At 43.9% G+C, this 24,526-nt stretch overlaps 1 protein-coding gene across 1 annotated transcript in view; it reads left to right on the top strand.

The window, feature by feature from the left end:
• Positions 1–2,794: 2,794 nt before the first annotated feature.
• ALK (ALK receptor tyrosine kinase) overlaps positions 2,795–24,526 on the top strand; it is a 608,021-nt gene continuing 586,289 nt past the window's right edge. Inside the window, exon 1 of the mRNA XM_081854122.1 lies at positions 2,795–3,945. Within this exon, the coding sequence (XP_081710248.1) occupies positions 3,288–3,945 (658 nt within the window). The 5' untranslated portion in view covers positions 2,795–3,287. The remainder of the gene's footprint in view (positions 3,946–24,526) is intronic.

Below are 24,526 nucleotides of genomic sequence, written 5' to 3'. Positions count from 1 at the left end.
GACCCAAAGACAACCATGGATGTCAGTAGTCCATGGGAAATTTGCATTCCTCAGATTAGTTGCACCTGGTATAGAGTGTAGTGGCTTGAAGGGTGCTGGTGAAGAAGGGGGCAAGACATGGGAGACAACTCCTTTGCCTTAGTTCCTCTTATCCTGTGTCACCAGAAGTGGGTGGGAAGGGGAGTTTTATTGGGTCGGAAGGAAGGTCAGAGAGCCTCACAAGCAGTTTGGTGGGAGTGGGTGGTCCACCTGCACTTATTTTTTTCCTTTCTTGGAAAAGACTTGTATAAAACCATAATTTATTCCAAGGATTCTCTGAGATAGCCTTATTGAACTCATTGGCTTACAGGGCCGGTGCAAGTGGTTTTGTTTGTTGTTTGCACTTTAGTATAGAGTTAAGTGAGAGCTTGTGTTGAGCATGTGCTGCAGAACCTCTTGTGCTGTCAGTGGCTTGAGGCATGCCCCAAATTGCGTGGAGAGCTGGCCATATCAGAAGCAGTGAAGAGCACTGGATGCTTCCAGCATAACGGACGCTCCCTAAATTCTACATCCTGGGGACCTAGGCAGCTATGTGACTATGGTAAAGACAGCCCTGTTTCCCAGGAGACATTCATGGGAGACTGGACTGCATCAAATACAGATTCTGTGGGGTTGGTTTTTTAAAAGAAAGGATCACTGGGAGCTGTCTTAAACCAAATCAGACCATTGGCACATGTAGCTCAGTATTGTCTCTCCTGATTCTCAGTGGCTCTCCAGGGTTTCAGGACATTCCTAGCCCTACCTGGAAATGTCGGGGATTGAACCAGGGCCCTCCTGAATGAAAAGTTGATGCTCTACCACTGAGCTACAGGAACTCAAGCTCAGCTCAGGGCTAGTGATGGGTTAAGTGCCTTTGGCTTTGACCCCAGTCTTCTTGAATGCTGACAGAAGATCACAAAAGCAAATCAATTAGGTGGTCTCTAGAGAACAGCACTGAAGAACATTCATTAGAAGCACCCTGCTGGATCAGTCCAAAGTATGATTGATCCCTGGGCCTCTAGAGCTAATTTTGATCTATTTAAACAATGTTTTGAAGCCATCTAAGTTGGTGGCTTCACTGCATCCTTTCGTTGCAAGTTCCACTATATGTGGTGCAATGAAGTACTTCTTCTTCTTGGCCCTGAATCTGCCATCTGTAGTGCCTCCCCATTTGCAGAATGCTCTCCCCCGGCACCTTCATAAAATATTTTTAGGCACCAGGCAAAAACGTTCCTCTTCAACCAGGCCTTTTAAATGTGTTTGTAGGAAGCCCCCCCCCCTGTTTTGCTTTACTTATTTATTTGTTTTTATCCTGTATTTTATTCTGTGAACCACCCTGAGATCTTATGCTGAAGGGTGGTATGTAAATCTAATAAACAAATGCAATTTAAAATGTGCCCTCAGGTCTCAAGAGTTTGGTGTCCCCTGCCCTGCGAGTGGGGAAAATGAGCTCAGGGGTACATTTGGCATGATCTAGACTTGCCTTACATTGGCGTGACATATTCTGAACTGCATGTGCTCACCTCCATCACTACTTAGCAGCAGGTCTGCTTACTGCCTCTGTTTGTGAGATAGTTAATAATACAATGCTGTGCCAGTACACTAGACCTCACAGTCTTCTTTATTCCCCCATCCGTGTTCCCTAGAAGACGGTGATTTATATCTTGTTAGGGCACCAAGAGAAGCCTTGAGTTAAAGCCCTCCTATGCACATCCTGTACTATTTCATAGGGACTTGTCCCCCTCTTTTTTCTTTCGCTTGATCCGCTTAATCTTTTAATGCATAATTAGGGAAAGTGCACAGTTGCAAATTTCCCTTCAAGGCAGGGCTCTCTCATTTGCCTAAAACAGCCAGCCTGTTCTGCTATCAGCGAAATGAACAAGGGAGAGAGAGAGAGCGAATGAGAGGAGAACGAGAGCGAGCGAGCGAGCGAGCGAGCGTGTATCTCCTTGCTTTTCTCAATGGCCGGCTGTTCTCCAGCTCGCGCCTCCCTCCCACTACCTCTGTTCATTTGCATAATGAATTCCTCCGAAATGGCCATTGGCTGCCAGCAGCCGCGCTCGTGCGTGATGTCAGCGCTCACAGGGTAATGCCAGGGTTGTGGCGGGTAGTTGGAGCCTGTGAAAAATCTTCGCAGCGGTGGTGCCCGCAGATAGAAGAGAGCCAGGCTGAAGCGCCAAGCAAACGTGGAGTAGGAGTCTCGACTACTAGTAGTGGCGGCGGCGGCGGCGGCAGCGGCAATAGTAGAAGTAGCAGTTGCCTTTCCGCCTGGAAGCGAAACCGCGAAACCACCACGCTCTTCCCTTTTCCTTCAGAAAAAGCAGCGAGAGAGGGAAGGGCGGGCGGGCGGGTGGGCAACGGGGAGAGAATGAGCGTCTCACCTGCCACGGCGACCGGCCAGTCTGAAGAAAGCGACGGCGAGTCCTGAGGTAATTCGAAAGGCCCGCTGTTCCCGCCAAAAAGGAGCTCCTCCGCCACCTGCCAGGGCGCAGGGAAGTCGAAGAAGAAGAGCTCAGGCTGCGAAGGGAGCTCAGTGCCTGCTCCGGGCGACTGAGGGCCAAACGACTCGGGGGAACCTCCGGGCAAGGAGCCTGCGCCGGAGAACCCGGCGAGGAGGGAAAGGAGAGCGCTCGCCGGGGCCTGGGAGAGTCACGCCAGCGGGCCAGAAGCGGGGGCCCCGTCGCTTCCCGAGACGTCTGGACGACGCGGGACTTGAAGAGACGCTGCGCGCCGCCCCCTTGCAACTCTCAAAGCTGTGGGCAGAGGCGCGGCGAGGAAGGCGGAGAGAAGTGGTTCTCTGGCCTCCAGGAACCCGCCGAGGGGAAGGCTCCGCCCCCCCCCCCCAGACACCAAGCGGACGGCGGCGTTTGGCCACAGACTTGGCGAAGCGCGAGGGAAGACGCGCGGTCCGTTCCCCCGTTTCAAAAACAGAAACGAATCTCCGGAGGTCAGGGGCGCGCGCGCGCGCGTTCCTGTCGCCGCCTGCCAGCGGCTGGGCGCGAGGTCGAGGCAAGCGCCCCCGCCTCCACCTTCCTCCTGCCTCTTCAGGGAAGAGGCTGCCACAAGGATGTGGCGGGACGTTTAGAGCGTCTCGGGCGCGCCTGGGGGCGGCGGTGATTGGAGCGCGAATCCGCCTCGTGTGCGGCTGGTGGCTCCGCTTCAGGAGGATCCGCCTCAGCGGCCAGTTGGTTCCCGCTGGTGCCTGAAGCGGGAGGAAGCTTACTTTTCGGACTCTCGCCTCTTCCCCGCCCGCTCCATTCCATGGCAAGATGAACGCCACCGGTCTGCCGCGGTTCTTCTTTCTGGCCCTTCTGGCCGCCTTGGCCGCCCAAGCGGTGCCCCGGGAAGCGGGGAGCTCCCCTCCGGGCTCCCGCCCGCCGCAGCGGGATGCGCCGAGTTTCTCCCGGCAGCAGAGGAAAAGCCTGGCCATGGATTTCATCGTGCCTTCTCTGTTCCGGACCTACCTGCGGGAGCTGGTGCTGGGCGGCGGGGAACCCTTGGGCGGCTTCAAGGCGCGCTGCAGCCTGGTGCTCGCCTGCCAGCCGCTGCTGCGCGCGGTCAGCTCTTGGCTCCCCCGGAGCGGGTCGGCGGCGCCTGCTGGCCGCGCCAGAGCCCCGTCCAAGGTGCTGAAAGGCGGCTCGGTGAGGAAGCTGCGCCGCGCCAAGCAGCTGGTGCTGGAAGTGGGAGAAGCCAACCTGCGGGAGGACTGCGCGTGGCATCCTGCCGGGGAAGGAGCCCAGGCAGAGGCACGCCAGATCGAGTTCACCCTGACCGAGGAATTCAGCTGGTGGATCCGCTCTGGAGAAGGCAGGCTGAGGATCCGGCTGATGCCCGAGAGGAAGGCGTCCTTCCAGGGCAGAGAAGGCAGTTTATCAGCGGCGATCAGAGCCTCCCAGCCCCGTCTGTTCTTGCAGATGGCCACCAGAGGTGAGCAGCTGCTTAGCGACTTCTGCATCCGGACAAGATGCAGGGCTTCTCCCTTACTAGCGGGATGGGGGTCAAATCTGTCCCTGGAGAAAGTTTGGGAACTCTACCAGGAATGAAATAACGGGGGGGGGGGGCGCAGAGGTGTCTTTGCCTTCCCAGAGTCCACCCCTTCGGGCTAGGATGATTTGGAAACCTAATCTCAGAAACCTCTAGGAGGTATTTTGCTGCTGCCTCTAAAGTCGACTCTACTTCTTGTAGAGAAGTTATGTAGCTTATCACAAAAATCCACTGGAAAGAGTTTGTAATCTTCTCTGAAATTTCTGCACAGATCTTAAAATAACCAGTCACTACTGCAGGAAAGGGTGTGTATTTCTGAATGGAACTCAAAGAGTTGCATGGAAACTACATGCCTGTTGTGCTTGTCTAAATTCCTCTTCTCCCTTAATTGGTTGGCCTTGTGTGTCCAGTGCAAAAATATTGTACTGCAGGCTTATGGGCATAAGGCTCTGCAGTACTCTATTTGGGAACCTTGATTCTCACTTAGTGGCATAAAGGGTTGTTATCAAAGGCAAAGTTCTTCCTTCCCTTGACCAGGAAGCTGCCCTCTCCTTCTTGTAGAAAATAATAAATGAGTAATCATTATCACTATGGTTTAAAAAGCATCTAGTTTGGTTCCAAAGCACTTCGGTTAGTCTACTAAGAAGCAATTGGGCTGTGGACTGCTCTGGTTCTAGATGTTTATTTTATCTTGGGAGATGCAAGTGGTTCCTTGAATTTCTGTGTCATTGGCTAACAAATCACTCTTGTGCCTGGTTACCCGGAAGAAAGTTCCACTGATTTCAGTGGGAATTATTTCCCGTTAAATGTACCCAGTAAAAGTAAACCACATCTTACAGGATTATTCAAGACAGAAAGTAGAGAGGGTCTTGAATCTCTTCGCCCTGGAAAAAGAGAGATACAATACGAAGTTTTGATTGGATCAAGCATGTTTGTGAAAAATTGTGTGTGGTTTGAGTTTCAAGGAACTATAGCCTAGAAAAAAAGACTTTATTAAGTGGTTGGTTGATAAGCAGGATGTATTTCTTTAGCTGTGGTTCACAAGTCTCTCTGGTCTCTCTAGTCTCATGTAAGTCTATAACTGCTAAAGCTGTCAACTGATTAATGACCAGTGACCAGTCTTCATTTCAATTTATCTCTTCTTCCATTAATTACTGGATTAAAATCAATATCTCTGCATTCCAGTATGTGTGTCTTAAACACATTCCTTCAATCAATAGATTCCTACTGACTGTTATAAGCATGCCTTAAAAAGTTTTCTGTAAGATACAATGTAATTCAAAGTCCTTAATGTATGGCACATTAATTCAGTGAAAATTTGTCCCCATAGCTTGCTTGTAAGGTTACAGAAATTACATTATGGATTACCATGGGGATATAAAGTAGGATAACAGCTAACTCCTCAATTTTGTTGAACTACTGATTTAAGTTTATGCAGCCAATGAATTGAAGTAGACTAAACTGCTGTAAAGCAGAAGTATTTAGGTTTAATTAAATTGTATACCAGACTGCCAGTTTTCAGTTTACTGATTCCAGAGTAGTTCTGAGCTCCCTTGGGCTACTTTAGAGTAAATGGAGTGAAGACTGTACTGTGTGTTATGCACAAGCAGAGTATACTGAAAAGTCCCAGAATTTATTTCTTAAGGAAAAATGCCTAGACAGTGCATAAAGTCAATGCACAGGGACAAGAGACACATTCTTGGAAGAGAAGCATACACATGGGGAAACCTTTTAGTATCATTCTTCTTTTAATGACATTTTTGTATCCAAAGGGAATGCTTTTATATTCTAAGACAGTAGTGGCCAGTTGACAGCCTGCAGGCTGCATTCAGCCTATACTTTGATTCTCCCACTACTCCCACTACTAGGATGAAATCAGTATGAAAGTCCATCACATGTCCTTCTGTTTTGGAATGAGATTGGCACTTGCTGAGATCTTCTGTTCAGGGAAGCATAGGCAAGATATCCTGGTGGCTGCAATGCCATCATTTCCCAAATTTCTCTAGGCCATTCATAGCTTGACCAGGCAGGGCCTGTCTCTTCTGACTGAAGAAACTGCCTGTCCCTCCTCTGAGAGATTGACTGATGACCATATATATTGATTCAGTCTCATTAACTCCTGTAAGGTTAGACCAGTGCAAGAGATCACTGAATTGCATGCCCCCTTGTTCCAATTGTTCCCTGTTGAATTTCCTGATTAAAAAAACCAACAGATCCCTTCTTCTCCCCATATGTTGAGTGCTGATACTATCTAGACTGCAGCTCTTTCTTTTCCCTGTCATTTAAGTAAAATTATGGTATAAATTAACCTCATATCCCTTATAATGTGCCATAAGGACATAAGCTAGCATTCTATAATGCAGAACCCTAATCAGTGGAGTGTTAGTAACCCCATAGTTAATGGCCTGCAGAGCAGTCTTAAATACATCTTTCAAGAGAGTTGTATATTCCGATTGGTTCGGAAATGAAAGCTGAAGCATCCACCTTCTGTCTTATATAGGAATAAATGGTCCAGAAAGTTTAAAATTGCTGATAGGACTTCAGTGGGCACAATCAAGATTGAAAGCATTCTAACCGAAATAAAAATTGGACAAGCAGGGCTTATACTCAGTTTTTTGAGCTATGGTGATGGAACCCCTGCAGACAGTTTAAAAAAACATGTTGCTGAAGCTCTGCCCTCAATTCCAGAACAATCAAAGATGTGATTTTCAGAGAAACAGATCCCACAGATCCTTCTGGTTACTATTTGGGACGCCTGTGGGTAATATTCTTTCCATACGCTACCTACCATTCTTCTGAGTGATTCTGTTGCTGGGATTGACAGTAGTTCAGACCTGCTGTTAGTTATATCTTCAGATATATTATATTTGCTCCATGATTAAGTATGACCATGCATTTAGTTTGAAGGCATATTTAATCAATGCTATGTTAATGACACAATCTACAAGCAGCAGCTCATCTACACACAAGAGCTACCAATGTTGTTTGCAGGAGCCAAGTTGTTGCAGAAAGGGCATAGCTGAGATCTTCCTTGCAAAACATGTAAGCAGTTGTTCATCTTAATAGGAAACATGTTGCAAACAATGCAATCCAAAAGTCAACAATGCAAAGCCTTTACACTCTCATTGGTAAACTGTAGCCTTTTCCTTATTGCGTGTTTAGTGAGTAGTTCACAATTGCCAGAAGATGAGATTAATAATTAACCTGACTTTATTTATTTATTTAGGCTGGCAAAGTTGTTCTTTGTGTAGATTGAGATTAAAATATTGATGGTCTGGGAAGCAAACTGTAGCTGAACTCTGCCTCTCAAATGAGCAAGAAGTTCCAGTAAATGTTCTTGTTGCCTCAACTGTCACTCCAACCTCTGCTCAGAACCCACTGAAGGTTATTTTAAAAAATTGCTTAGCTAAAGTCTATATCCTTTCCCTATTTAACAAATCACTCTGGAAGAGATTTCTATGAAGGATAATCCTCAGCGTGTGTGGGAAGTATTATTAAGAAGACAGTGAAAGATTGCAAGAAAAGCCATCTTAAAGGATGGCTGCAAAAGCTCTATGGAACACCCCGCAGAATGTGTCAACAAAAGTCCTTAGATGAAATCCTCAGTTCTCAACAGTTAAGCATAACATCCCTTGTGTTATGGGGGTTCTGTGCTGGGGTTTGCAACCTTTGCCATGGTGACGTTTTCTAAGGGTGTTTGCAGCTTTCAGTAATGTTCTCAGTTTACAGGATGGGTAGGCTGCCTCTACGGCCCGGGGGCCAGATCTGGCCCAATCGCCTTCTAAATCCAGCCCGTGGACAGTCCGGGAATCAGCGTCTTTTTACATGAGTAGAATGTGTGCTTTTATTTAAAATGCATCTCTGGGTTATTTGTGGGGCATAGGAATTCGTTCATTTTTATTTCCCCCCCAAAATATAGTCTGGCCCCCCATAAGGTCTGAGGGACAGTGGACCGGCCCCCTGCTGAAAAAGTTTGCTGACTCCTGCTTTACAGGGCCAGTTTACAGCCAGGAGGTCCTTAAGATTTAGCAATGGCAAACTCTGAAGATGCAGAAAACGTTATAACCTTAGATAATTCTAGTAACGAAGTCCTGGTTCTTACATTTGCCAGGGACAGTTCTGCTCTTGCAAGGTGGAAGAGGGGGCTAGCTCTAATTCCTCCACCATGCAAATGGCATCACATGTGAGTCACGTGCTCCACACAAACATCTATTCGTATGGAAGTCAAGTTCACACAGTCTCCTTCTTCACTCATGAACACACACTGTTCGGGAGAAAGGACAACCTGGACTAGGCCTGTCTGTGTGATAGGGATTTTTTGTGAATGGAGTGCCCTGCTCACATTAGATGTTATCTGTGTGGTGGAGGGGAGTGGGTGAGCATGCTCCTCCACCTTGGAAGGACAGCTCTAGCCCAGCACCAGTGAATGTTTGATCTATATCAGGCAATGATCTATAAACCACTGGTCCATGTATTTCATCTATACTGTAGACAAATCTGCTTGTTATAGTGCCAGAAATGTTTTCATTTGCTCCTTGAAGCAAGTTTGTTAGGATGTTTCAGTAATCTGTAGATAGTAAGGAGGATTTAACTTTTATTGATGATGAATTGTTACCAATATATTCAAAAGTGTATGTGTATAGGGGTGCATATTAAAGCACAGACAGTGCAAGCCAGTCTAGAGAATTCAGAAGGTCATGCCACTTTGATGTATGAGACAGATTGAGATGTTGAACAGTGTTCCTAATAGGAATGCATAGTATGTCCATTTGAGACTTCAGGGTGCATTTCTTCCTAATCTATAGCACACATGTAGACTAATACTAATTTAATATGGGGTTATGTCTGAAGCTGTTCTGGCGCCATGGGAGTGTAATTGCATTTTTGTTAGAGTTACTGCTACGCTCACACTTCAAAAGCACCTGGAATGTTGTGCTGGAGGATTCCCTCAGTCTAGCTTTAGGTTCCTATTTAGACTTTCTACATACCACAAGTAGCAAAGTTCCTCAGGTTTTAAGTAGTCAGAACTGGCCACTAGATTTCAGCATGGAAATAAGAAAATATGGTGGAGACAGATACCAACCTGAACAAAGTAAACAGTGGGAAATGGTTGGAGACCAGTATATAGATGGAATTGATTGATGTTTACAACTAGATTTCAGACCAGGATGCCAACTAGTGCAGAGTGATTTCTGACTTAGAACCTATTGCATTTTGGTGGGTTTTGGTCTGAAACAACTTGCAATGTAAGGTTTAACATAACCTGGAGATGTCCAGAGAGATCTGGAAGCAGGTCTTTGGCACATCAAGTAGTTCATGATGTCATCAGACTTTTCACATCCTAGAAGCTATAAAACATATGCTGATAGGTCTTGCATGGCCTGGAAATGTCGGTAGGCGCATACTTTCATCTCAGATCATGGTAGAGTGGATTGGAGAATGCAAGCAGACATGGGTATTAGCAGATGGTTTTCATTCTACTCCAAGCCCTGCTGAAACTTTCCAAATTGGAATGAAAGGGCATTGCTTATACTTCCATGAGCAGGATTCATCTGTCTTTTTGATACTGCCTATGCTAAAATAGCCATATTAGAAGAAAAAAACAAATGTGTATGTTAAAACACCCTTGCGCAACATAGTAAATAAATATATCAACCTTACGTTCAAGATCTGACACTTGGAGAAAATGTAATATTAATGAAAAGTATATGAAATTCAACTACTTCAAATGGGATGGCTGGAATTAGTTGCATGGATGTATAAGTACTTCCATCTTACACCCATGGCAAGTTCTTGGGTATTTAGGTTGCTCAATTTAGTGCTAAACCAAAAGTAGTACAGTCAGTCCTGGAAGTACTGGAAACTGTTACTTCTGGGTTTCACAGCTCACACATGCGCAGGAGTGCTAAATCGCACTGCACACCTGCACAGATATGGCACTTCAGGTTGTGGGCTTTTCATGTTGTGAATGGGCCTCTGGAACGGATCCCATTCACAACCAGAGGTACTACTGTACTTACAAAGAAAAAGCATGAAGTTTTGCATGGTGTTGTGAAATGACCTTCCTCTGCTGCCCAGCAATCTTCCATTTGGACTTTGCTGCCAGTGCTGACTGTTATTTGGGCTAGTGGAGTAAAGCAGAGGGACAGGCACAGTAATTGACTTCTAGAAATAGAATATGTTGACAGTTCTCCTGACACCAAGAAAATTCTCTGCCTGAATGTTCTCCTAGGTAGCTTGAGGTAGGTCACTGTGGCTCACTATGCAGTAACTCTCAGAATGCTTTGTTCCCGAATCATCCTTTGATGCCCTGTCTTCCACACTGCCTTCAGGTGCTACCCCCTCCATGGTCTTTAATTCTGAAAAAAGAGGGTGGTTTTGCATGCCCCCCTGCTCCGTCTCCATAGATCTCTGTTCTTGGCACCACCCTGGTAATCAGTTTTAGAAGGATGGGCTCCTCCTTATGTCCATGTTTTTGTGTTGTACCTGTGTAGGAGCCCTCCTACGTCTAGGCCTTGCTGATTTTGAATAGCTGCTGGCAGACTCCACAATAGCCCTACCCATTAGGGTTTAGCCTTAGGATTTGTTAACATTATATTCCTTCATATAATATTCAGTGCGAAGTATAGCACAGTTAAAATTCAGTATGGACAAGCTGCCAAAAAGTTAACACTGTGGCAGGTTACAGATAGGTAGCCGTGTTGGTCTGCCATAGTCAAAACAAAACAAATTCCTTCCAGTAGCACCTTAAAGACCAACTAAGTCAGTTCTTGGTATGAGCTTTCGTGTGCATGCACACTTCTTCAGATACACTGAAACAGAAGTTTCCAGACCCTTCTATATAGTGAGAAGGTGGGGAGGGGTATTACTCAGAAGGGTGGTGGGAATGGGTGATTGGCAGATAGCTGTGATGAGCCTGTTGACGACTCTTAACGACTGCAATAGGTCTTACAGGAAAAAGCAAGGGGTGAAAAGGTGAAAAATGGCTTTGTCATGTATAATGAGATAAGAATCCAAGGTCTTTGTTCAGACCAGGTTTTTCCATGGTTTTGAGTTTGGTGATAAGTTGTAATTCAGCAGCTTCTCTTTCCAGTCTATTTCTGAAATTCCTTTGTAGTAAAACAGCTACTTTGAGATCTTGTATAGAATGTCCTGGGAGATTGAAATGTTCTCCTACTGGTTTCTCTGTCTTGTGATTCCTGATGTCCGATTTATGTCCGTTTATGTCCTCTGGCAATAAACCCAGATGCCAACTTTGCTGCCACATACACCCGGACAACACCATTACTGGCCCCAACAACATCACACATACCATCTCGGGACTATTTAATTGCTCATCGTCTAACATTGTGTATGCCATAAAATGCCAAAATAGACAAACAGGCCAGACCTTACGCCAAAGAATAAACAAACTCAATCACCAAACTCAAAACCATGGAAAAACCTGGTCTGAACAAAGACCTTGGATTCTTATCTCATTATACATGACAAAGCCATTTTTCACCTTTTCACCCCTTGCTTTTGCCTGTAAGACCTATTGCAGTCGTTAAGAGTCGTCAACAGGCTCATCACAGCTATCTGCCAATCACCCATTCCCACCACCCTTCTGAGTAATACCCCTCCCCACCTTCTCACTATATAGAAGGGTCTGGAAACTTCTGTTTCAGTGTATCTGAAGAAGTGTGCATGCACACGAAAGCTCATACCAAGAACTGACTTAGTTGGTCTTTAAGGTGCTACTGGAAGGAATTTGTTTTGTTTTGACTGTGGCAGGTGTTAGTATTTCTTCCATACCATGTAGAATCTAGGAATCCTTGGAGAGAAAGTCTTCTGACAATGGCAGTCCCAAGGATGAGATGGATCAACTCTCTTTTCTATGCCACGTGGAGTCATGGACACTGGAGTCTGCATCTCTTCCTCTGAATCAGACCCTGATGTTTGGACCACAGACTCCTTGGAAGATCAAGAGAGCTCTGAGATCCCCACAAACTGAAATATGAGGGTCTAGAAGACATCAGCTTCTGTGGTAAAGGGCCCTTTAACTGACCATATGTAGCACTCAGGGAATGGAGCCTCTACCTAGCCCAGGCTATAAGATTTGCCCTTTGCTTCAGGGCATTGCTTAGACAACTTAGATCAAGCATAGGCAAACTCGACCCTCCAGATGTTTTGGGACTACAACTCCCATCATCCCTGACCACTGGTTCTGTTAGCTAGGGATGATGGGAGTTGTAGTCCCCAAACACCTGGAGGGCCGAGTTTGCCTATGCCTGACTTAGATGTTCTGCAGGTTCACTAACAGTGGTCTTCAAACCAACACACTGGTCCCTCTCCAAGGTGCTGAACTTTCCTTTCCTTGCCTTCCTGTTTGCTTTGAATCTTGGGGCTACAGACCTCCACCTTGCTTGGACCATCATCTGTCCTTGTGGGTGGGACCCCCATGGATCAGGAAACATACACAATCTTGGAAGCCACCAGACACTCTTAGTTTGTGGTTAGGTATCTTTATGTCCTATATGCTATGGATAGGACATGGATCACGTGCTATGGATAGGCCATTTTTATGACACCCTGGTAGAGGGTGGGAGCAAATGACTCTGTTAGGAAGTAAATTCAGCCAACTTCCAGTACAATTCGGGGCTGATAGCAATTGCACTAGAGTAATGCTGCAACAGGTGGTGTGTATACAAATCTTTAGATACTAATGCTATAGCTACGTATTTTACCCACATATATTGGTCTTATACCAATTTAACTAGCATGGCCTCCCACAAAAAAGCCAGTGAACTATATTTTGATTAAGGTGCTCAGAATTCTCTGCTAGAGCTCCTCAGCATTCCCTGCCCTGGAGAACAGAAACAACTATCAAATCAGTTTATATCTAGTGCAAAGTCATTATTAAATGTTAACTCCTTCCTCAGCTGCAATTCCACTGAAAATGTTCCTGTGCTGGAATTATGCTTGAAGGTAGTCTTCTATAGGTGTGAATTAGGTTTTCAAACCTAAATGATGGGGTAGGATGGGGGGCTAAGAAGTAGAAGCTGCAGTTCAGGTGGTGAGGCTCCATGGCCCTCCGTGGTCTCAACAGGCTGGCTATTTCCCACCCCTGGCTTGGATCATATGATAATAATCGTGATGGATAATTAATTTATTGCTATTCCTTTTGTTTGATTTTGTAATCCTGACAACAGAAATTGTGCTAAGAGTGAAATATTTAAACTGTGAGTGAGATCCTGAAAGCTACGGGCAATAACTACCTCATTCTGCTGTCTCACTATGGCTCTTACAAATCAACTCTGTGCAATTATTTTGCTTGTGTTTAATTCTGTTGTATTTGCCTCATTTGAATGGGGTATAGCTTCAGATGCAATGCAACCTCAGCTGGTAATCTTCCTGTAGTTCAAAAGGAATATTTCCCCCATTGATTCTCATTGATGTCAGTCTAATGTGTAGGCATGCTTAATGTTTAAAGTGTGAAAATTCTCAGTTGGCCCAGTTATTAATCACCTGCATATGAATATGCAAATGACTTTTGCAACTATTGCCTTTAAACCTGCTCAGTTCCCACTAACTTCCATAGGATGTTAGTGTATACAATTGCAGTGTATGTCTGTATTTCTACCATTAGTTGGTTCATGTTCTACATAGCCCATTTTTGTCAGTAATTAACATTCTCAATTTACAGATGAGTTCAACTTGGATTTGAACCCAAGTTTAAATTATAGAAACAACAACTACCCAGTGGACCACATTGGTTTTCAATGGTCTCCACAGAAGTAAGGTTCAGAGAACAATTTAACTGCACTATGAACTATTCATGAAGAGCAGTTTCTGCATAACCTGAGCTTGGTGGAATTTCTAAGCAGAACTGTATAGACCTCTATTTCTGACTTATCTTGGTGTCTATCATAAGTATTTGTATGTCCGTCTCCCTCTAAACTGCTGGAATAGTTAAACATGACATTTAAGTCATAGGTGTACCAAAATGTTGGTACAGGCTGTTTTCCTGTATAGTAAAGAGATGCAGTTATTCACATTTACAGTTGGGGAGATGTGGCAGAGAAAGGCTTCGTTTTCATGGATGCAAAGTGTCTTCAGAAGAGAAGGAAGCTCCCAAGGCAGCACTATGACCATTGGATTATTTTCCCCATTGTCATTACCTATAATATGCACTGCTGCTGGCATGTTGTTTATTATGCTTCCGTTTGCTTAACTAGCATCAATTCGAAAGAGAGAGCTGGCCTGAGCAGGTTCTTATCCATGATCCCTCCAAGACTTTTCCAAAAGTTGGAATTCTGTTTCATATAAATAGACTTGGCTTTGGAGAAGTTTCCAGTTAATACATGCTTCCGTCTTGTTTAGTTAGGAGAACAAGTAGATTCAGCAGCCAGGATGCCTGAATTTTCTCTGATCTGTTCAATAAAATGTCCTTTTGAAATGTAGTGAGTTATACCCCACCTCCCCACTGCCATCCCTTCCTGAGCAGTTTTCATGAAAAACAATTTATTTGACAAACCGTAGCCTTGTTCCCTGTTTGCACGCTGCCTATCTGTAGCTTATGGATGTCTCTGGCTTGTCAGAGTTATTTGCCACCTAATTTCAGCAAACGTTTTTCGGTCTGCAACTTGCTTATGCGAAGGTCACTACGTATATTTGATATTCAAAGTTCAAGCTCCTGTTTGAAGGCCAGTGATATGGATTTGTCTCTGGCTCTGAGCATCACACTTGGAAACATAGACTTGTGCCAAGGAATCTGAAGTTTGCTTCCTGAAGTATAATTTTACATTTGCTTATCATTCGGCTGCCTTTTGTTAGAATTCCTAACAGTAACCCAGCCTGCTAAAATATTGATAGGTAAAAATATATTGCACAATGTACCAGCCAAGTCAGAACAGTGTTTAATATATAGGAAAATATACAAGATTTCTTTTCAAGTGATTACTTTAGCTGGGGCTATTTTGTACATCTGTTTCTGAAAATTTGCAGTCCCTCAAGGGACACTGCGTTATGTAAATATTTAGCAGAAATATAATTATAGCTAGAAATCAACAGGAGGCAACAACTCTGCATGCATACCTACTGCTCAAAGCATCTGAATGCTGCATTCAAACCACTTTGTATGTTTGTTTACCTGAAAGGAAGGCACTCTAAAACTAGTCATTATGTTTGGAAAATGAGGTCTAAATTCCTTTCCCCAAGGTAGTTAGGCTACAACCCTATGCACTGTACACACGGATCTGAGTGTAAATCCCATTGATTCACTGTGGCTTACTTCTGAGTACACATGTATAGGAGTACACTGTTGATGGGTCAGTGGCAGAACTGGAATGCAATCTCTACCTCACAAGACTGTTTCCCAAATTTCTCTTGAACTGATTGAATTATTACTCTTCCCTTATACAAAGAATATTCAGAAATGTGTGCTACGGCATAGGCGGCCATGCATAGATGAAAAAGGTCCTTTCTGAAATGAGCTACATTTGTCTTGCCCCTGTAATTCAGAAAAATTTGGTTGGAGAAAAATGTCATGGAAGCATAAATGCAGATTTGATAAGTTTGACCTTTCTTCTCTTCAGAACAATAAATGTCAGAAAGCTTAAAATGACAAGGTGGAATAGCTGGAGGTTATTTATGTCTTTAAATATTTAGGCAAGAAATGCATTTTGAGAATAACAGGCCAATCCACTACACTATAGGCGCACCTCCTCTAGTCTCAATCATACATACCCACAGCAGCAAAAGCTGAAAACCAACCATGAACAGTAGTATACAAGAAATAATGTAGCACCACCGACAGACATTCCCACAGTGGCAACTACAGCAGCACCAGTCAATAATGGCATTGTGTATTGACAATAGCACATCATATTCATGCATGGAGGGCATCAATTAACATGCAGAAGCAGTAAGGAGGCTATGATGATATTATGGAGCCTGGTCCTCACCTCCTCCCACACACAATACAGAAGGATGCTGCCAAAATGCTGCCAAGAAGAGTCCACAGTGCCTCCCTTATCAGAGGCGCCAGTGACTAGCAGTGAGAAGGGCAGTGACTGAAGTGATGCATGAAGCCACCAACCTCAAGGCTTCCTCTCAGAAAATAGTTTAATTTCCCTTGCAGTCCAGCCATTCCAGTCTCAACATCCAAGTCACCCCCATAGGTAAAAGGCCTGCACATGTATTCCATATGGCGACAGTGCACACATTCCCCCTCTCTCTCACACACACAGAGGACACACAGACATACATTGGGAAAGTGTTTAAGTCCCACTGAGATGCCACACAAAAAATGGGACATATCATTGCACACAGTGTGTTTGGGTGGATGTCTGTGTGAGAGTAACACAGGTTTTGTAAGGAACAGCAGACACAAAGTTAAGCACCATGATGCACCCTACACCAATAAGTTTACAGTGGACCATGATGTAAACTGGATGGAAAGGTGACCAACTGGTAAAAGTTGAGATGGAAAAAGGGAGAAGAGGCAGGGCTAACTTCACATCCACAAAGAAGGCTCATGATGGTCCATGGCAAGTCCATGACAATGGTGGCTGTGCTTCACTACTACATGGTGGGAGCTTTTCTAGGTTGAGGCAGGGGCATGGCCCAGAGTATGTAAGCAAAATGCATGCTACACCACTACAACCTGCTGAGTGAACAAGCCACTTCACAATATTCCTAACTGCATAGATTTACATTTATATCCTGCCTTTCTTCAGTAGAACGCAATGTAGCATATATAGAATTCCTAGACAATGCAGCTTATACAGGGTTCCATCCAGGCAATGACTATACCCACAACATAACTGCAGCAACATTGCTGTGTCAAATGCTTTTAGGCTATAGCCTTGAGCTATGTTCCATTGCTGAGCTTTATACCCCTGGTGATGCGCCCTGAGCTAAAACCACCTCATACCAAGGAGGCTCTATGTGATTAAATGGATGTTGAACTACCCTGACAGTCACATCTTCCTACTCATGCCTTCTGATGTCTGCATGTTGAGCATGGATATCTGAAAAGGGCAAGCCAATCTATATACACAGGTTTCTCCTCTTCAGATGTTAGCATTCAATATGAGACATCAGGGCTAGGGCCACCAGCATAACCCTGGAGCTCATAAATTGTGTGAACCCCTCCCTGCTTCATGCACATAACATGAAATGGAGGCCTTAATCAAAAGATTATCTGATGTGGCGAGGGAGAGGTGGCAGAAGCCAGTAAACTGTGCCTGTACATTAACGGCAACAGGGCTATTTTGATGGTGGCTGTTCTGGAACTCTGTGATGGCTGCTATGCTGAAAACCATGGTTGTGAAGAGATTCACTGCAACAGCAGAAGCATGACTCTGGTATCCCACTTTACATTATATGTGATAAATTACTTTTACTTGCTTTCGACACAAGTTTTACAACAACCAGCACACTGCTTTCAAATAACACCTGCTATAGGGCTCACAGACATACATGTGCACACATACACATACACATACACATGCATGCGCATGCACACACACACACACACACAGTGTACACACAGCACACAAACACTGAACCACCTTCCTCTCACCCCAAGCCTTTTTTTAATCCAACATTGTTAATCAAAATTATCCTACTAGCAAGGGTGGACTTTGGTGCTTTGGCACCCTGGATTAGGCCAACATTTGCTCCTCCCCTAGTTCTTGCACCGTGGGCTCTTGCAGGGTCCTAGAGCCCTCATGCCTCCTTCCCACAGCAGGGCAAGTGCTTACAAGGCATCATCTCTGCTTGGTGTCCAGTGCTGGGGAACTCGTTGTGCTGCCCTAAAACTGCCTCTCTTATTGGTCTGTGGGGTTCTTCATGTTCATTTAATCCTAGGCAAGTAGCACTTCTGTTTCTCTTGATGTATGATTATCTGAATATTTTGGATGCACTTGGAGTCCTTTTAAAGATACGCTGAGCTATGTTGTATGCTCACCATTTTATTTCACCTGCATTGGCCAAAGTAAATAAACAAAACCAATCAAATACACACACACACGAGTCTTTTTGATGAGACTCAGCACAGTATGTTGAAAGCACACTGCTCCTAGGGTTGATAAAGATCCACTGTTAATTCAAAGGGAACGTCTGATTTATGTTAGGCAGCTGTCTGCTGATGATTTCAAAGTGGGTTAAGGAACTCTGGTTCAGCCCATTTTCTTAAAGCTATCTGATTAGCACTCCACTTCTTAGTTACTTCATTTGAAAGCTAGTACCTCATTTAAGATGGGACGTGGGTGGCGCTGTGAGTTAAACCACAGAGCCTAGGACTTGCCGGTCAAAAGGTCGGTGGTTCGAATCCCCGTGATGGGGTGAGCTCCCGTTGCTCGGTCCCTGCTCCTGCCAACCAAGCAGTTCGAAAGCACATCAAAGTGCAAGTAGATAAATAGGTATTGCTCTGGTGGGAAGGTAAACGGCATTTCCGTGCACTGCTCTGGTTTGCCAATAGTGGCTTAGTCATGCTGGCCACATGACTCGGAAACTGTACGCCAGCTCCCTCGGCCAATAAAGCGAGATGAGCGCCGCAACCCCAGAGTCGTTCACGACTGGACCTAATGGTCAGGGGTCCATTTACCTTTACCTTTACCTCATTTAAGAGGCATCTGGTTGGCCACTGTCAGATCAGTATGCTGGTCTAGGCAGGACTTGGGCTTGATCCAGCAGGCCTTGCTTACATTGTTACGTCCTTGCAATTTATTACCTTATTATGAACTTCCAATTGGTTGGGGGCCATGCAACAGCTCCTTTCCAGGGACAGGACACAAGAGACTGGCAGCTCCTGCTCTGAGGTGTGTGGTTTTTTTTGCTTCTCAGTGATAGCAGCTGAGTTAGCTTCTACACAATGTGGTCAGTGTGGTGACCACACCCTAGATATATACCTAGGTTTCGTCAGGTCTGAATAGAGCAGGGCACCTTCAGAACAGTGCAGACGTTTTGTTTGCCACATCCTTTTCCTTGGGGGCTGAAGTGGAGTTGTGAGAGCACAGAAGGCAGCTAATACATCAATGCTGAGGTTGGAACCGGAGAACCACTCTTCAGGAATCACATTCATCATTATGAAGTGCAAAGAAAGGGACCCTTGTCCCTAATGCAAAACAGTTCACAGATGCAGCACTGCGCCATAGCATGCCTCTGGAAGCAATCAGAATCAGTTCATAATATCACAGGATGCTGCCTTTCTCTAAACCAGCTTTGAATGATAGTGAGGCTTTAAAATCTTATTATTTAAACGCTTTTCTCCGAAATACATGAGTTGGCTAAATACTCCATATACTTGTAGACTTCTGTATGTATGAAAGGTGAACCTCTTATACAAACACATTGCTGGGCACTGAGAGTTCAAGAAAGAGGTAATTCTCTAAATTGGGATAAAACGGAAAGGAGGTGCTGACAGAAACTGATAAATGACCGTACAAGTTTATTCATTCCTTTTAATTGAGTAGTTCTGGCTACAACCAGAAGATGGCACTAGTATGCACCTAGACTACAAATGTGACCTAATCTATGTTTTTTTCCTTTTTTTTCCTTTTAACAAACAAACCATGGGCATAATCCCATAGAATTCAATTTGTGTGTACAGATTGCTGGTGTCAACTGAAAGTGTAGCTTTTACTGTCTACATTTTAGAGCCAAATTACATGTTACTATGTGTGTATTTTCTCAGAAATGTCCTTGTTTTAACTGAAAGCAGTGACAAGAAGCTGTGAATAGCGGTGAAGGATGAGCAGGTGGTGGTGGTATGAAATCTTTCCCCTTCCAGACATTTTCTACTGAAAATTGGTAACTTCCTGCTGCTTTTTGTCCTGCAGCAGGTAAGAGACAGGTACCTATATATTTATCCCTGTGAAATAAAAAGCACACTGAGGAATGCATATATGGCTTTTGAATGCACAAAAATGCCTGGAAGGGGAAGAGTTAAGCTGCATCTCCCCTCCATAATTTCTTTCCAGGAGGCTGCTTTTAGTTGCAAAAATAAAACATTGGGAATAAATCTGATTCAGTTTGCATTTAAAGGTAAACCTACCTAATTCGCACTTTTTGAAACAATACTTGAACTAAACCTGAAGCACAGTGATCCTTCCAAATTTGCACATCTCCAAATTTTGCAGTGCAGTCCTCCAGCCAAGTAAGCCAAGTAATGTGTACAAAAATGCATATACCAGGGTAAAGTATGCAAAAAAATGCCCACATTGGTGTAACTAACATACAAAAATGTGTTATACTAGGAGAAATCTGCAATAAAATGCCGATGAATTTTCACAAGAGCTTCTTAAATAAATAATTAAATTGCAAACTGATCCACAAATGTGGAGTGCTGAACTGTGGAGTACTGAAAGATGGGGAAACTGAGGAAATTAATAGAAATAAGAATAGGCAGATCTGCCCATCCAAGGTCCAGTGCCAACATCTCCAAGGGTACGATCCTGTGCACACTTTTCCTGAGCTGGCCTTCAGCACCATTCAGTTAGTACCTGCTCAAGTCTGCTATGAAATGTCAGCGGCACTATTGTATCCCGTATACTGAGAGATATGTAGTAAATTGAATTATATCTTTTATCAAACTAAGTGATTGCAATATTGAAAATTTCCATCACATATTCTCCATAAGGCAGAAATAACTGTTCCTCTGGGCAAAGTCTAACTGAGTGTAATCTTATTAATTACTACAATATGATTTTATAATTCTTTGTTCATGGAGCACTAGCCTCAGCCAGGTATCTTCCAGTTTAGCTGCATTTGTAGGATTTCTATTTTTCCACCCTGATTGCCCATACCTGAAGAAAAACTTGCAAATCTGAAGCCTGCAACAAATTATTAGTCAATCCAATCAATGGGTCACATTTCACCTAGTTGAAATCTCTTCACTTGGAGTATTAGACCAGCAGAAAATAGAAGCTCTTCATGAGCTCACACTTCACCAAAGGGGTCCTCTTTATCAGGTATAGGCCTATATCAGGTATAGGCAAACTCGGCCCTCCAGATGTTTTGGGACTATAACTCCCATGCTAGCCAACAGGACCAGTGGTCAAGGATGATGGGAATTGTAGTCCCAAAACATCTGGAGGGCCGAGTTTGCCTATGCCTGCCCTATATCTTTCAGAAAATCAAATAACATTCTCAAGAAGAACCCAGGCCTTCAGTTCTGCTGTTATTCTAGTAGCCCCCAACAGCTTTCTTTAAAAATAAAATAAAACAGGCACATTTATTTATGGATTTTTGAGTACAAGAATCTCAGATAAGTAATAGTGCAGGTGCTAAATTTTAGGTATATCTGACAGTCATAAAATGCTTGGTACAAAAACACCACCACAAACAGGCTACAACTGTCTTACCCATTGCTCCCTAAGACCACTTGCTGTGTATAGTTTGAGAAAAGTTGTATGCCATGCTTAGGACGACACAGAAGAAATGCTGTGAGCATTAACAGAGGAAAAAACAGGTGGCAAGGAGAAGGGAAGAAAGACAAAACAGAAACGCTTCTTTGATGTGTCTAGATCCAGCCAAAATGTGGCCATACCTGTGGCTTGACTTGAGTCTGCTCACTAATTCCAAGCTGTGACTTATCCCAGGTGCACAGGTTCCTCCAGCCCATGTCTGTTGACTAACTGGATGGCCATGTGGTTAAATCAAAATGGCCAGTGCACTAATTGGTATTATTAGACTTTGTAGATGAAGGGAGCATGACCTTATGATTATTTCAGAAGCAGTTTTCATTACTGGTGCTAATTAGACTTGAAGTTAATGAGGAAGGATTACTATTCAGGGGCTTAAGAGGAGGCCAGAACAGTTATTGTAGGTTAATTGTTCTTCTAAAAGACCCCATTTCAAGAACAACTCATTTTATCAACTCCCATCCCCACCCTTTCATGCTGGGTGAGATATGTTTGAATAGAATTCAAAACATAATTGCAGGACTGACCCCCTATCTATTGCTTGATCAGCAATCATTTTGCATCAGCAGAAGGTTAATAAAATGTTTAAGGAAAGAAATGCTGTGCATATGGTGAATACAGAATAGTCTGCCCTGCAGATATTTCCCATAAGCCTTTTTCAGCGTACCTTTTAACTATGAAAAATGCAAACCTTCTAAAAATCCAGAAGTGAAACAGTTAATTTTTTTACTACCATAAGAAGAAAATACATTTATAAGGAATCTGTAATTCAGGTTGTCTTAATACTTTCAAATAGAGTTCAAATCCCCAATTAAACTCTGAGTTCAATCTCAAATGTTTGTGTAAGTGTGAAACTATTTTAAAACATTTATAAGCTATCGTTTCTAACCTGTTTACAGAGCAATGCTGAATTTTCCATGATTCTAACCCCCCCCAAAAAATATTCCAGTATTTGCATATATGGTTGTATGTGATTTACTTTTAAAAGTTATCATTTATGCTGTGATACCACCGTCCAAGAAAGTATAATAAATGTCAGTTTCTACAGCTGGCCTACGTGTATTACGTGAACAGATAACAGTAGGGTGTGTTAGGTTTGTGGTAGTTGTTCAGGCACCCATAATTCTGGTGGCCCTCTTCAGTTTTCATTTACAACCAAGTAAGGGCTGTAGCCCTTATGATTATAGGAAGGGGGGGGAAAGATTTTTCCTCCCTGATCCACTCCTCCTCAAAAAGCTTTCAGAACTCACATTTCTCTTGAAGTAAAAGATGATGACAATTTTACTATGATAAATCCTCTGTGGTATCCTAAATTTAGCTTCAGATACCTTTTAAAAGAAGGCAGGGGGCAGGATTTTCTAAAGCTTTAAACAGCTCAGGACCACAATACCTCAAGGACCGCCTCTCCCCGTATGAACTGACCTGGACGCTGTGATCATAACCTGAGGCCCTTCTTTTTGTGCCTTTTCTGTGAGAGGTTCAGAGTATGGCAGCATGAGAACAGGCCTTTTCTGTAGCAGCTCCCCATTTGTAGAATGCTTTCCCCAGGGACACTCACCTGGTGCCTTCATTACTTATATTTAGGTGTCAAGCAAAAACACACTTCGTCACCCAAGGCTTTGGTGCATTAAATCATCTATGGCCTTTTTAAACTCTGTGTGTCTTGGGAGGGGGTACTGTTTAGTTATGTTATGTATTTTTGTGTTTCTGTGCCGCAAAATGCCCTGTGATCCTCAGATGAGTCAGGCCTGATGTCAGCACAGGTGGGAAGTTGCCAATTATTTAATCCCTTAAGACATCCCGTTACATACCCTGCTGCTCACCCAAAATGGCACCTTTATCAGTTTATCAGTAGGTAAACTTTAAATAATAAAAAGGTAGCAAAACACTGAGTACATCCATTCCTGCTTATAAAGAGCAGTACTGGTGAGGGCAGCATTATCCTGATTCAACCTCTGGGCTAGATGCTTTGTTTTGCTGCATATTTCAACAGAGGCTTTAATGGCAGAATGCTTCAAGCCAGCACTAATGGTTTCAAAAAGGTTTATGGTACCTTGACTACTTGCATTCTGTATAATACACAAAGCTTGAGTGTGAGGTTGTTTTTGCTGGTCCTTCTGCACAATGCAATGACATCACTGGGGTCAGTTTTCAGAGCTCTTGTCCAGGGCCCTCTAGCCTGTGACCCCCACCCCCAATGATTTCCAGAGACAGGTGGCAGCTAGGGAGGTAAGATAATTCCAACAAATACGTAGACTAGAGTATTTGCTTGTCCATCCCATGTCTGGAACGGAAATTGACCTGGCAAATATGACAGGTATACACCATTTTCTTTGGGGAGCAAAATGTGGCCACATGGTTCTCTTGCTCTTCATTTAATCCCCAAAACAATTCTGTGAGGTAGGTTAGGCTGAGAGGCAGTGGCTGGCCCAAGGTCACCCAGTGACCGATTAAAGGATGCTGTTACCTGTCCCAGGCACCAGGGCAGTTGCTTTACTCAGCTGGCTGGACATTTCTTTTTTTAAAAAAAATGAACATAAAAGAAAACTATCAGGTGCTGCTTTTTAACCATGTGGTAGAGCTGCTTTGAATTTCATGGTTCCTTCTGTGTACTATGTTTCTGGTTCATAGCTGGGCTGGCCCTACTATTGGGTAGGGTAAGGCAGCTGCCTCAGGTGGCAAATGCTGAGAGGCAGGGAGCAGACAGCTTTCCCTGCACCCTCCTAAACTGCCCTTTTGCCCTCAGATGCTGCAGAGGATACCGTCCTATCAAGGGTGTTTGAAATATAATTCTATTTGGCCTTTAGACATGGAATGGGGGAGGCACCATGTTGTCCGTCTCAAACTGTCTTGGACGAGCCCTGGTTCATGGATGGGAATATTCATTCAGGAAGAGAGTTCTGATCACTTTTTAAAAAGCAAAATATATAAAATTATGTGCTTTTAAAAGTTTATTGGCATATGTGTTTAGCATGGAGGATAAACTCTGATGGTGAATTTACATGCAACAGATTTTCACAAGTTAAATTATCATGGTGGAGTCATTTAATAATGGTTGAACATTGCTAGTTGACAGCTTCAGAACTGAAAGAACACCTTCATCCATGTCAACA

Source organism: Podarcis erhardii (assembly GCF_964252035.2).
Source record: "Podarcis erhardii genome assembly, chromosome: 3".
Lineage (NCBI taxonomy): Eukaryota > Metazoa > Chordata > Lepidosauria > Squamata > Lacertidae > Podarcis > Podarcis erhardii.
Note: the sequence above shows the minus strand (reverse complement) of the source record. Positions and strands in the feature narration are given on the sequence as shown.